The sequence below is a fragment of the Filicampus tigris genome, chromosome 9 (genome assembly GCF_054856515.1).
Source record: "Filicampus tigris isolate MCC_2025a chromosome 9, RoL_Ftig_1.0, whole genome shotgun sequence".
Taxonomy (NCBI): domain Eukaryota; kingdom Metazoa; phylum Chordata; class Actinopteri; order Syngnathiformes; family Syngnathidae; genus Filicampus; species Filicampus tigris.
Window position 1 is genome coordinate 13526945 of NC_141225.1, and position 14873 is coordinate 13541817.

The following is a 14873-nucleotide window of genomic DNA, read 5'->3' on the forward strand; positions in this document are numbered from 1 at the left end:
ATTTGATAGGTTTTTGTGATATAAAAATTAAACCAAAATGAATCATTTTTAATCTTTCTCAATTAATTTGACCAATCGATGGAAACAGATTCAGAGAAGCAAAATACTATATTCTCATTATTTGGCTTTATTTAAGAGAATTGTTTGAGGTTGTTGGCTACAAGAGGGATTTATGCCAGCCTTAAAGCCACCTGCTACTTAAAAATTGTCCGTCTGATGTTAAAATAAATGTGTGTGTGTGTGTGTGTATATATATATATATATATGTATATATATGTATATATATATATATATGTATATATATATGTATATATATATGTATATATATATATGTTTATATGTATATGTATATATATGAATATATATGTATGATAATGATATATATATGATAATGATATATATATATGATAATGATATATATCATCATTAGCTAAGTTAGCAATCCCCACAACCACCCCAATATGGTTTGTTTTGCTCAAAACAGCAGTTGTCAGTTCAGTTGTGAATATCCTGTCAGAAAAGTGGCCTATGCGAAAAATTCAAGAGTACTTAAAACAAGTCATTCAGAGGGAAATGTGTGCGTTTTCATATAGCGTTTGAGTCACTTTTCAAACCCTTCCATTCAACCCTAGGAGCTAAAGCTTGATAGAAGTCCAACAGGTTGGAATATGAGTCCATAGGTGGTGACGTTCACACGACAAGCCACCGGCACGCGCGGGCGGTTGTTGGCTGTGCCGGAAGTGCCTTTTAAAGCAAATGACACGAGCGGCACGAGCACACACGCTCTACGACGACAAGGGCAACTTCCAATCGTCAAGAGATGATCTTCACTGTCTTCCTACTGGTCCAAGTGGTGCTGCTCTACTTCCTCGTCACGCACAGATCCAGGTTGCTCTTTTATAGAAAAATCTAAGGACCTAACTTGTGCATGATGTTACAGCGCTCGGATTTGATTGAACTTTGACTTTATATGCTTCAGGTCCGAGAGTGATCCACCTCTTGACAAAGGCGCTATCCCGTGGCTGGGTCATGCAATTGAATTCGGAAAAGATGCAGCCAAGTTCTTGAATCGAATGAAGCAAAAGCATGGCGACATCTTCACAGTGAGTACCACTTAGAAAGTATCGTTCTATTATATCGTGTGTAAATGACCATCTTTTAAGATGTACAAAACTATTCCACAAGAGCATTCAAATACAAATGGAGATTTCCTTCAGGTGAAATACGTTTATGAAGGTTATATTTGGGATTGGGATTTCTTTATTGTCAAATCTCAGACAGAAAAATGATTCCATTTCTCTATAATAAATACGAGTAATAAGGAAAAATACAATCAAATATTATTAGAAAGAAAAATAGCGATGTATTGTATAGGCAATGGATACGACAATATAACGGCAATTGAGTAGAACAAAAGACTCCTGTACTGTCTTCCATTTATCCCAGGATGATAATGGCAAGTTCAATGCCTCAAGCTGTGTTCCATATGAAAAATCTACCATTAGTTCAACACAAGGAATTTGTTGCACACAACCAACGCAATTAAGTGAAAGCCAATACAAGTGCTGTATCCAATAACAATGTTCAGTTTTGATTAACACTGTCAAAAGTATTGTTTTTTTTTTTTTTATGTTTATGATTGTGGTTGTAATTGCTGCAGAGTACAATAGCACTGCATCATTATGAAAGCTGTTGTGAATATAATGAAGGAATGTAATAAAAGTAAGCATCACAATAGCACAAAATACGCCCACAAATTTAGTTCCACTTATATTTTGGCATTGATTTCTTCCTTTGAAGAAAATCCCTTACTTAATATGTTCCGTGGAAGGAACTTGGTTTGGTTGCAGAAGCATGCCTACAAATGAATGTACAATTACACAAAAAAAACAAAAAAAGTAAAATAACTGTACAGGGGGTCCACAGTATACAAGAATTCTACGTGTACTCACTAATATGCACAAACGCAGTAGCAAAGACATAATAACATTTAACATTTGAACACACAACAAAACAAGCGTATATGCGTAGTAAAAAATGTATGTAGTGGCTGTGACATGGGCAAGTCTGTGTGTGAGTTTCTGGACGTGAGCTACGGTCCACAGCAGCTATTTACGCTCTCTGTGTTTCTGCTTTACTGTTCTTCCCACATTTAATAAGCATGGACAAGTTCAAGCTCTGAAATGTATTTAAGTACTAAAGTTGTCAATTTCATGCAATGGTCATTTTGACAACTTGCCACTATGAAAACAAGAGCACTATTCACTTTAAATGTTGTTAAGAGTTAATTAGCATTAGCTTGACTTTTATGCTATCAAGACATGTTCCTATATTTTTGGTGACATTGTGGACTGAACCAGAAGTAGAATAATCTGTTGCTTCATCATTGTTCAACACAAAAAATACAATTTTATTTAGTGCATTTCATAACAGCTGGAGCTGTAACAAAGCACTTCATAATAAACAATAAATAAATAATAATGAATAATAATAAGTAATAAGCAATTTTGTTGGAAGTAGAACATTTCTAGGTCTGTTTTCAAAATGTATGGAGTAAAAGCAAAACATCATCCCAAAAAGAAATGCACTCAAGCAAAGTACTGATACCTGAAAAATAGGGCTGCACAATTAATCCAATCCTATCGAATCCATTAATCGCAATGTAATAGAATCCAACTTTCAAATGGCAAAGGCTGCAGTTAGCTGAGGTGAGATCTCTGCTACATTTTGGACAGTCGGTAGGCTTATCTATTATTATTACTTATTTATTTAGTGTCCAGATAAGTTCAGTGCACAAATATTGGCACCCCTGGTTAGGATGTGTTTTTTAGCTTCTAAAATTCTATTTTTATTCTAAATAATATAGGACGAACATAAAAAAAAAAAAAGGGAAAATCCAATCTTTAATTCAAGTGCATTTATTCAGTGGGGGGCAAATCCCTCATTAAGAAATGTATGTTTTACATCAAATCATGTGTTCTACAATTATTAGCACCCCTGATGTTAATACTTTGCACAACCCCCTTTTGCCAACAAAAGAGCACCTAATCTTTTCCTATAATGTTTCACAAGATGGGAGAATACAGAAAGAGGGATCTTCGATCATTCCACTTTGCGCAATCTGTCTGAATTATCAGGCAACTTGGGTTGTCTCTTCTGCACTCCCCTCTTTAGCTCACGCCAGAGGTTTTCAATTACTTTTGTCCTGTTAGTGTACTTGCTAATGAGCTTGTAGCTTCAGTATTTGCATCTTTTCATCTCGGAAAGAAATAATTGTTCTGTGTCCAGGTGCGTGTCGTCGGGCGCTATGTGACCGTGCTGCTGGATCCTCACTCATACGACTGTGTGATCAACGACAGCGACTCGCTGGACTTTCAGCGCTATGCGGATGTGCTCATGGAGAGGATTTTCAAGCTGCGCCTGCCGCACCATCAACCCGCTCACACAAAAGCACTGATGAAACAGTACGTCCTTGTCTACTCGGTCCGCCTCCGCCCAAGGGCCTGAGGTCATGTCAGGTTTTTCATGTTTATCGCTATATCTAATAAACACTCCCGCAGTGTTTATATTTAAGGACAGCTATTTTTAGAGCTTGTGGTTTCACTATTGCTGACTTTGAGTACACCTGAAGTGAACACCCATTTATCACGTGGGATACGTTGCAGCCCTACCTCACAGTAGGGGAAAATTAGAGACATAAAAACTAAACAAATGTGAAAGGCTTAACTCCTTACCAATAGTGTTCAACACATTTGAAACTATAGAAAAAAAACCCGGACTTTTTAAAGTCTTTCTAAGCGCCTGTTCTTACGGTTGCTCTCCCACAGTTCTCCAAATAAGAGACAAAGCTTCATGTTTTTTGTCAAAAGCATTGACTGTTGAAACTTTTAGTCGTGGAGAAAATACATGAATTAGGGCCTACCAGTTGTCGTTTCAATTCCAGTAAATATTCATTTAAATTAGGGCTACAACTAACAATTATTTTAATAATTGATTAGTCTGACAATTAATTGATGAACCAGATGACAGTAAACATGTTTTAATTTTTACCCAATTTAAAAAAAATATTTACACCATTTCAAATAAAACAAGGTCTCCAAACGATTAATAGATTATCACAAATATTTATTGATTCATTTTATAATTGATTAGTTGTCGATTAATCTTTGCACCTATACTTTAAATCAAGTACCCGCCAATGCTGTTATATTATGTACCTAGGCCATGAAACCCACTCAAAATACATTAAAAAAAACAACAACAACATATTTGTAGGTTTTTCAAAAATGTAACACAATAAATACTTTGTCTGGTAACTAATTACATTCATGAAGAAGTAATTCCCTCAATAATTACTTTTGTGAGAAAGTTATAACGCACTAATCACTTTTTAAAAATAATTGGCCCAATACTGCTCTTATTCACTCCGTATCTCTTGCGGTAGACTTTAGTGCAGCCCTGTTGCGGCGCATCACGGGACTATACTCAATTCTAAATTCCGACTTACGCTTACGAAAGGATTGCTTAAAAATCTGCAATCAAACGAGGGCGCAAAAGAGGAAGTGGGGGAACGCTGTAAATTGAATACTTTAAAATCGGCTTTTGAAGGAGTGCCACTTTCCTTTCATTCTATCGTAATGTAGACTGTGCAAAATAAATCCCCATGTTACATTATCTGAGGGAAAATGTAGGTAGGGCCGAGTCAATTGGTTGAGCTACGTTATTGTGACACAGAGTAATTCCACTTTGTCACAACCCCATCAATTAGGAAGTTTTCGTTCTTGGCTCAGAAGATAACCTGCCTTTGTCCCTTCGAACCTCCGTAGGCACTTCCTGGGAATGAATTTGGCCGCCCTTAATGGCACCATGAGCAGACACCTGGAGGCCTTGCTGAAAGCCGAGATGCCTCCGAACCAGAAATACTGGAAACAGACGGAACTCTTCAATTTCTCGTACGGCCTTCTCTTCAAGTAAGTAACGTCTTCACCCTCCCACACGCGCACACCTGCACATGCCTCGCTAGGACAAAAGAAGCCTTCACGTAAAAAGAAAGGGGAAGCCCCGAAGTCCCTGTCAAGGGAAAATAGATGTGATGTTTATTAAAGTAATTTTCAAACATTTAGTCTGTCCCAAACTCTTCCATTTTTCGTGCGCGCACTCACGGCTCACTACGAGGCGCTCTAAAGTGACCGCATCAGCATTGAGCCCCGCTCCATACGCTGGCCGTCACGTCGGACTTTAGTTTTTTTTCTCTCGCCCTTCTCGCGCCTCCACCTTTTTCACTGTGGCGTACCTGCACACAACAACGATGCGCTCTAAAGTGGCAAGATCAGCACAAAGCCCCGTTCCAAGAAAAGCAGTTTAATGCTACTGTATATCTCCACAATTAAGTACTACATAGTTATCAGCCTTTGTACGTTTTTAGTAATTATGTTCATGCATGTTCTGTACAAAACAAATCTCTGAATTCCCTTTACTTGGCCTTTAAGCTACTGCTGCTTACATACCAGCCTGCGTTGCTTTGTTTGTAAACAGCCCAAGATAAACTTAGGATGACCCCTCTCTTTAGCGAACTTGTTTTTATGGCTCCTTTCCGCTCGCCTGCATGAAAATGGAGCTTTGGTGATAAAAGTAAGCATAAGAAGGCAAACATGAGACGTGTGACGTCAGACCGCGAGGCATCTGGGACGTGTCCAGATGTGTAAGCGCTGGGACACCCCGTGTGTAACGCTTTGTATAGGCCAGTGGAAAAATACATGAGGTTTAACATCACATGACTCCTGAATGTCCCCACTCTTTTATTTGCAGGGCGGGTTACCTGACGCTCTTCGAGGGAGAACAAAATAATAACAGCGCCGATCCTTCGATCGTCTATGACGAGTACCGCAAATTTGACAACCTCCTAACCAAGTTGGCAAGAAGAACCTTGAAGCCAGGTAGCGACTCGTTAAGCGCCCACTGGCAATGAAGCACCTAATGGGAGGCGGCTATGACTCAGAGAGTGCACTTACTCACCTCTAACTTCCACTCTGCTGCCTTGCCATCATTACTGCACTTGTTTTGTGGTTTCCATAGCAACATTCCCAAATGAACATGCTTCATAGTAGTTGTTGATCTACACCCGTCAGACACAACAATGTGAGCAATTTAAGAGACTAATAATGATGATAACTTCAAGTATGCTTAAAACCTCAAGGAGGTCATTAAAAAGTGTATGTGTGTGTGTGTGTGTCACAAATTTTATATATTACCAGGCACAAAAGGTTTGTCCATTTTCTTATATGCACTAGTGGTATTCATTCATTCATTCATTATCCATACCGCTGATCCTCACAAGGGTCGCGGGCGTGCTGGAGCCTATCCCAGTTGTGTTCGGGCAGTAGGCGGGGGGACACCCTGAACTGGCTGCCAGCCAATCGCATTGCAGCACTAGTGGTATTTATAGTATAATAAATTTAAAAAGACAATCATTCCGTGACCAAGTTCATAACTTAAAACTCTCGCATCTCAAATCATATTCCCCAATTGAGATGAATGTAAATGCCATCAATTCATTTTTAATAAGATAAATAATACTATAATGTTATCCTTATACACAGCAATGACCCGATGAAATAGAATGTAAAGAATTAAACCGGTTTTACCACATTTTTGCTTCAATACAATGTGCCGCGGGCAGTATAATTCAGACATACAAAGAAGCGTTTCACAAGTGAATTAGTAGATTGCAGTAATATTTGTCTTTTTTCTGAGGATAACAAATGTATGCCTGTGAATGTTGTTATATTGTCTGTCTACACGTTGCTCCACCGTTTGTGTTCAAATAGCTCTTGCTTGAAAGGGTTATAACACTCCAAACTGATGCTATTCATTGGCTTTTATATGGCGCTAGGATTTTGTATTAGCATTAAGCTAACGGGAAATTGTCCAGCAATGTTATGTGGTTTCGTAGCTAATTGGCATTGTTTTATGTTTAATTTGACATTAAATTTCGTAGCAATAAAGAGCTTGATGCCTCTTTTTTGAAGAATTGTTCACTATGCAAACTGCTGCTTGTTGTGAAGTGACTTGAATTGAATTAACTGCCTTCATGCAGCGCTCGTATCGAAAGATTTGCTCTCAAGTCAAAGCAAAAGATATAATCCGACGATGGCTCGTTTCTTGAAAAACTCGTTTGTGGGGTCACTTGTATCCAAGGCACCACCGTACATATTAAAAAAACAACATTATGTTTTGATTAGTTCAGTGACATTGTGATGAAATGAAAATGTTTTAAACCCAAACTTTTGCTGTGGGAACAAAAGGACAGGCTTACGACAGAGGGATACTTTATGTTTGGTCTTTGTTGTACTCACAGGCAAGTCTTGGCAAGCTGTCCTGCTGTTTTGATGTCACATTGTTTACTGAGCTGATCTGATGAGCTGATTTCATATCACTGATACGATTATAGCTTACCGCTTAACAAACATCCAACTCTAACACTAAATTGAATAATACATGGGATATAATCAAAATGCTTTTTAATATATAATTTAGGGTAGGAATTGGCCCCGTGCTTAACAACTGTTTCACTTTTGAACTGAGACTGTTTCACTTTTGAATTGAATTACTGACATAATGAACGTTTCTGTGATATTGAAATCCACCTGTACTGTATTCAGTATGTATAAGCGGTGAGTTAGTAAATATATTATTTCAAAACCTGATTCACATTCTTACCATCTTTATGCCCAGCCTGCCTCCACATGACACTGTACTTTATTTGCTCCATGCAGTGTCATTGGTTTTTTTCAGTATGAAGTAGTCAGCTTCACAGTGACATCAGTCAGTTGTAATGTTATGACACAGACCCACCCGTTACTGTCATATACTGTCATACCATTCTCTCCTTAACCTCTGCTGAAGTACGTCCTTTTGTCTGTTGAATCGTTCACGTTCAAACTCATCATGTATTGCTGTGACTCACTTACTGATTGCAGGTGTTTTTCTTGTTTTGATTTTTATTTATTTTCTAACAGAGGAGAGGAGGACAGCCCAGAGTGCTCGTCACAGGTTGTGGGAACTTTTGGCCCCGGCAGGTCAGATGGAGAACTTGGGGTCAAATGCGTGGATTTGCGCCTATAGACGACTGCTGCAGCGGGAAGGAGCGGACGAGGAGATGCAGAAGCGGGCCATACTACTGCAACTTTGGGCCACTCAGGTGAGCGTGATGTCAGAATGGAGATGTTGTGCATTTGTGCCAAGGAAGCATTGAAAGCCTGATGGAGATGAGGCAAAGTTTTTATCAAATGAACTTGCTTTGAACTTGAATTGCAGTACAGTACTTCTCTCCACATGAGGGTACTGTTCTCCTTTTACTTTAATGTGTAGGAGGCAAAAGGACTCACACTCTTGAGTTTAAGTAGAAGTACAGTTAAATATGTATAAAAAATAGTCTGGGATAAGACTTGGTACTGATTCAACTCCTGTCCTTGAGTAAAAATAAAATATAAAATACAGACTCTAAAATGTACTTTAGTGCTTACAAAAATGTGCTAAAGAAAAAAAAAAAATACTGTCAGTTTACTGTATATCGTCGCTGTCCTGTGAAAAACACTTATGTCCATATTTTTTTCAATTTTTTAAATATTTACGTGAATGGGGTGTCCACATTACAGACATCGCATTATCGTGATTTTTTTTTTAATGACAAAATTGGACATATGTGTTTTCACAGAAGAGCGACTATATAAAATAGCCAATTTGATGACTTGATAACATTGAAAAAAAAACTTCTGCTCACAAAATGTTTCCCCTTTCATTAACTTACATAGTGCTTGTACTGGCAAGTAAAAATGTTTCACTTTTTTTCAACCAAGCGCGTCAAAAATCATTCCCATAGCTTTGCCAACGTTGTGAAGTGACTAACCAAAAGTTAGCTAACGAAATTAGCTAGCTAAATATGCTAGCAACAAAAACAAGTGAAAAAAACAACAACACATATGTCTATAGATAGATAGATAGATAGATTAGATGGAGTAGAAAAGAAATCTGTTTTCAAATACAGGTAGGACAAATAAAAAGTCGTCCGAAAACTAAATACTCAAAAGAACCCGAGATAGACAAACTAATTTGAGTGTAACCTTTACCCCTGAATTATCAAAATCACATTTTTAATGTTAAAATTCAAATTGCTCACAAAAATATAATTTGAGCTTGCGTGAGTGCCGCTTTGGATGCAAGTTCCCCTCACAATTATCCAAACTCCATTCTGACTCATCCCATCTTGCCTACAGCCCTGCTGGAGGCCCTCTTTGTATTCAACGTGATGATCAGATGTCAACTTGGCCCCACAGGCAGCTTACTCATCATTTCATTCTGCACTTGTCGCCTTCGTTTTATTTCCAACTTTTGAATCACAACTTTGAAGTGACGCTGAGTCACTGAGCGAGTGAGGCATTCACAGGCTTCATTAGAACATGTTATTTTAATCATTAAGACCATTTACACACGAAAAAGGGTGTATTCATCATAAACGCGTAGTTACTTTGAGTAGATTGATGACAGTGCTGAGTTTGTCATAACACGAATTGCATTTGTCATGTTGTTTTTGGTTTTAAAGTGGGAGTTTGCAACTTGAAAAAAAAAAAAAAACCATTGTTTTGGTCACATTTGTTAAAAAGTCATTATGCCTTGACAGTAGTACATAATCATTGTGATCCGTGGAAAAAAATTAGCCATCTCGCCTTATAGTTTATATTCCAGAAACCCTCTAACCCAAGGAGAAACAACCAGAGACAGAAGGTATGACTTCCAAGGTGTCAATCACGTCGAGCACTCGTGGGAGACAAAACCCCACGGCCTCGCATAAAATTAAAGTTCAAACCAACAATATTTAGTGTTAGACTAACACTCCAATACAAATAAGGTGTTTTTCTGGGGTAACAAGGTTAACAGGTCAGAACAAGTAGCAAGTCGTACTGACTTAACATGATGTGATTTTTTTTGTTGTTGTTGTTGAAAACTCCCCTTTTAATCTTGGAGATACAGTATATTAAGCTGCTGTACGCGGTGTTCCACAAATGTTTCACATAATGTCTGAGACAAACGAAATTATAGGCTTCACATCGAAAAATAAGATTATCAAAATTCCATCAGCATATTCAAATGGATATAGATTTTATTACTGATTTGATCAATCTTAAAATGTTCAATATGCACAACGGCTGTGACATGAAACACATTTTTCTTTTTTCCTTCCTCTTTGAATTTTTGATGGCATTTCTAAATCTGCTCTCTAGTTGACGTATTTATATTGAATTTCCTTGAAAATCTTCTGTGACTGTGTTCAAGCAGATTCACAAAATGACTTTTTGTTGCCCGTGAACAAAAAAAGTAGTGGAAAAAAGTAAAACTACAAATGAAACTAAGACTAAAAGTTTAGCATTAAACTTGGTTAAATAATATGAGCAAGAAGTTATTTTATTAGTCTTGAAAATTATGTAAAATTGTTCAGAACACCCTGTGTTTTCATCTTGCCTTCATTATACTACTTCATATGCTTTGTCAGGTTATGAAAGATTTTTCTTGTTTACTTTTCTGTACTTGCCAAGATAACACTATCAAGAGAGGAGACTCTCGCTAAAGGAGGACAGTCTGTTTGTTTAGTGTTGTGTTTTCATTGAAGATTTTTCCTTTTTTTCCCCACCCTATTGTTACATGTCACATTGTGCTCCTATTTGCCTTTGCCAAACAAGCACCTGTGCTGTCGCTATGCAACAGCAGAGTGAGACAAAAAGGACAGCGTGGTCACTGTCCTCTTTTTGTTTGCTCGCAGGGTAACGTCGGCCCCGCTGCCTTTTGGCTTTTGGGATTCTTGTTGACAAATCCTGAAGCGCTGAGTGCGGTGAGGAGCGAGTTCAAGAAGATTTCCCAGATGGAAACATCGGACGTTTCCCCTCTGCACTCCCATGGAAACACTCCAGTCTTCGGTGGGTGAGAGGCGACTGAGACTTTGAATTTACCGATGGCCATCGCAAGTTTACGTTTGCTTCTTTGCCACTGGTTCTCAAACTGGGGTCCATGACCCATACCTTGGCGTCAGCAAAAACAATTTCCAATAAATGATATCATATCATCTTTCAAAAAGTGCGTACCTACATACAGTACAGTATTGGGAAAAGTGCACCAATAAAACAAACACACTAAATCAATTACTCCTCCTTAGCCTTGGGCCAATTAAAAGATCAGATGATTGTGATGCATGATCACATAGTCTTTTTTTTTAATGTATAGTTGCAGAAATAAAAATCATAGTTTTCCAGAACAAATGGTGCATTTTCTCCTGTTTGGATGATGCCAAAAGTTACATACTACAGCGTTAACCAGAGCTCAAGACAAACCTTTTTTTTTTTTTTTTTTTTACTGGGAACACAGTGGCCTCTAACTTTACATTTTAAGGGTGTGAGTTGAACATTTAGAGGCACCCATTGTAAGTCGACCTGCAAAGTTTATATTATATATATATATATATATATATATCCACTCGTTTTCACTATATTACTGATCAATTTTCTGAAGTGTGGAGCAGAAGTTTGTCAGCAACAAAACACATTCAAGAATAGTCAGCAAATTTACTGGTCGCACAAACCCAAGGAGACAAAATTGACTTGCACTTGTCTCAAATTTGAGAAAAAAATGCCACCATTTAGGGGCAGTGTGGAGCCCTGCTTTAACATTAGGATTGATTGTAAGGGGCAAAAATGAAATAACATAGCACTCAGTCGTAATTCCTCTTTCTGTCCTCTCTAGACAGTGCCTTGGAGGAGACGCTCAGACTCACTGCTGCCCCCTTCATCACTAGAGAGGTAGTGCAGGAGAAGACCATTCAAATGGCTAATGGTCAAGAGTACCATCTGCGAAAAGGAGACCGAGTTTGCTTGTTCCCGTTCACCAGCCCTCAAATGGACCCTGAGATTTACCCGGAGCCGCAGGTGAGTGTTCTTGTTGCTAGTGTGATTGTCCCCACTCCATCTAAACCACAGGTGACAGTGTACATTTGCGGGGGATAGAGACTGAGCCCTGCTGTTACTAGTGGAAAACCAGGAGTAATTTACACCTCCTAAAAATGCGTAGGCTCTCCTATGTTAGTAGTTTTCACTTTAAATACTGTTTACTACAAACCAGGTTAGCAAAAACAGTTTGATATCATTTCAAACTCATTTTATATCACCCTTTAAAATATAGGGCTTACAGATGATTTGATTTTTTTAAATAAAGAAAAGAAAATGCACCTGAAGTGCACAGGTACATGGACATGGAGGGAAGACTGGAAGGATCACTAGCAATCCAGGCCGCCCGCCACAAACACAAAGCTTGTCTCTGTCGAGATTCATCAATCACAAGCGAGACGCCTTCAAACGGGTGCTTTACTTTGTTTGCAGATTGGCACCATCAGATATCTTGGCTAGTCATCACTCACCTTGAAAACAAAGAAAACATGAACACAATATCAATTCCAACATCAGTACAAAGTATGTGAAGCATACAACTGTTTTTAGAAAATGACTTTTTTCTCCTTGCCAATCTTGCCAAGATTCAAGACTCCAGCTGTTTTTTCTTTCTGTAGCTTTGGTCGGTCATGGACATTTTCTTGCAATCCAAGATTTATGTCTCCTGAAGCTCTTGTTTCTAAAGTTTCAGAGAGAACTGGTTTCTCCCTGAGAACCCTTGAGCTCGATTCCATGTGACATTGCCCGGGGACATGCAGTGAAGGCAGGCTCTGCCTCTCCTCCACTACATGTGAAGAATAAAAAAAAAAAGAAAAGAAAAGATTATAATTATTACATTAAATTATTTTCCATTTTACTTCTACGATCCGGGCTCTACACTGATTTTATTTTTAAATCCAATAATGTGAGTGATTTCATCGTTAAAATAACTGAATTTACATGTTTTCTGTTCAAATACATGGGTGAGAAGGGAAGAGTCACAGCGCTCTTTGTGCTCTCTGTGCCTCAAGCGACGACACACACGTTAATTGACGCGGGCGGTTGGTGCGTGACATCACACAAGAGACATTGTCGTTTCTCTTTATATCGTCAATATAGATGTTATATCACACATGTACTGCACATTCTGATGTTCAACAGTCTGTCGAAAGTGATCAAAAATAAATTATCAAGAGCACAAAAACTGCAAATAGGTGAGTTTTTTTTAGCAAATAATGGATGATAGGCTAAAAGATGTGACTAGATGAATTCACGAATAACAAACCACGAATAGGCGGGGGATCATTTTATTGTGTTTGGATCATTTCGGAGTATATGTACCCTGAGCATTTGTATGGGGGATGTGGGATGAACTCCCACACAAAAATCTGACTGTTTTTTCCCCCCGCCCAATAAGAGTCAGCTGCGCGCCTCTAAGGGATTATTTTAGCAGTGAAACCAAATCACCGCTAATTAGCGTGGGAAGGACTTCGCAAGGTCACTTTCAAACTTGAAGGGGATTTGTGTAAACAAATCCAACACGTCACGACTGTGAAAATGTGTTGGCAGAACTTCCAATTTGACCGCTACCTGAATAAGGACGGATCGGCTAAAAGGGATTTTTACAAAGGAGGCAGAAGGTTGAAATATTACACCATGCCGTGGGGCGCAGGGACCAATGGCTGTGTGGGAAAGCAGTTTGCCATCAATACCATCAGACAGTGAGTGTGCCGGAATCGGCGCAGCGCCTCAAGACCTCCCATTATCTGAGTCTGGAGCCCACTTTTTCTTTTCTTTATCTCCTATTCAGGTTTGTGTACCTGGTGTTGGATATGGATTTGGAATTGTGTGACATAAACGCTCAGATGCCAGAGATAAACACCAGCCGTTATGGATTCGGGATGCTCCAGCCAACGGGAGACTTGTTGGTGCGCATTAAAGCCAGGAAGATGCACTAGGTCTTTGCAGTCCAAATGCATATTTGTATGTACTTGTTCACGTATATGCTCTATGTACAGCACCATGTGTCAAAACTCCTTTTCATACGTTTGTATTTTATATTTATAATGTGAATTTTTTAATTATTTTGTTATTTAAAAATAAATAAATGAAATGTAAAGCACTGTGTTTTGTCTTTTGTGTTTGTTGGGTGAGGAGAGCACGTTTTGTGAATCTCGACTAATTCTCTATGCCAGCCACATATAGTGACAAGCAAGAACAATTGATTGCTCGTCCACTACCACCACTTATTATTTCACCCCTTATTATTCCTTTTTGTGACATTTTGTCTGGTAGTGTGCTGTGAGATTTTTCCTATGTGAAATACTTTATGTGCCTTGGCTAAGTAAAGGTCAGGAAACTCTAGTTCTTAGATAGTTCTGTAATCTTGGATTTGAGTGTTCCTAAAATGGTGGGTGTAAGTCTCACTAAATGTCAGTCATTTAAAAAGTCCTTATTCCGTTGTCCACATATTATTTATCAATTTTTCCAATTCATGAACTATTTCTCCATTGTCAGCATCATGGGGGTGGATTTGAGCACCAACGAATACTATGCCCCCTGCCTCTGTAGTTGAGCCAATCAGAGTGATCAATTGTCACAGACGGCCGACACCATTTTTGCATACTATTCATTCAAATCATCTAAAAAGCACAATGGCACAAAATTCTCTTAATTCTTCACAATTATAAATATGACTTTTAGTTAGGTTTGGTCCTGCTTCTAATATGAGTGCATGTGTGCACGATTGATATGTGTGCATTTTATTTCATGAAACCGTGACTCTCGGTTTTCTTGCTATGGTGTGAAAGTGATTCTGATTGATGTGGACTGTAAGAATTGAATGTTCTTTACTTAAACAGGTTATTTTAGAGTTTGCATTGAGATGAATTGTACATTCATTCT

General features: G+C 38.4%; 1 protein-coding gene across 1 annotated transcript; it reads left to right on the forward strand.

Moving 5' to 3' along the window:
* The first annotated feature begins 439 nt into the window (after nucleotides 1-439).
* Nucleotides 440-14091, forward strand: LOC147142071 (prostacyclin synthase-like). The gene is made up of 10 exons (XM_086039896.1): nucleotides 440-888; nucleotides 980-1103; nucleotides 3289-3464; nucleotides 4827-4970; nucleotides 5809-5936; nucleotides 8019-8200; nucleotides 10817-10970; nucleotides 11791-11972; nucleotides 13539-13690; nucleotides 13780-14091. The coding sequence occupies exons 1-10, from the start codon at nucleotides 821-823 to the stop codon at nucleotides 13925-13927; spliced, it is 1458 nt and encodes a 485-aa protein (XP_085896022.1). The 5' UTR covers nucleotides 440-820; the 3' UTR covers nucleotides 13928-14091.
* Nucleotides 14092-14873: the final 782 nt, after the last annotated feature.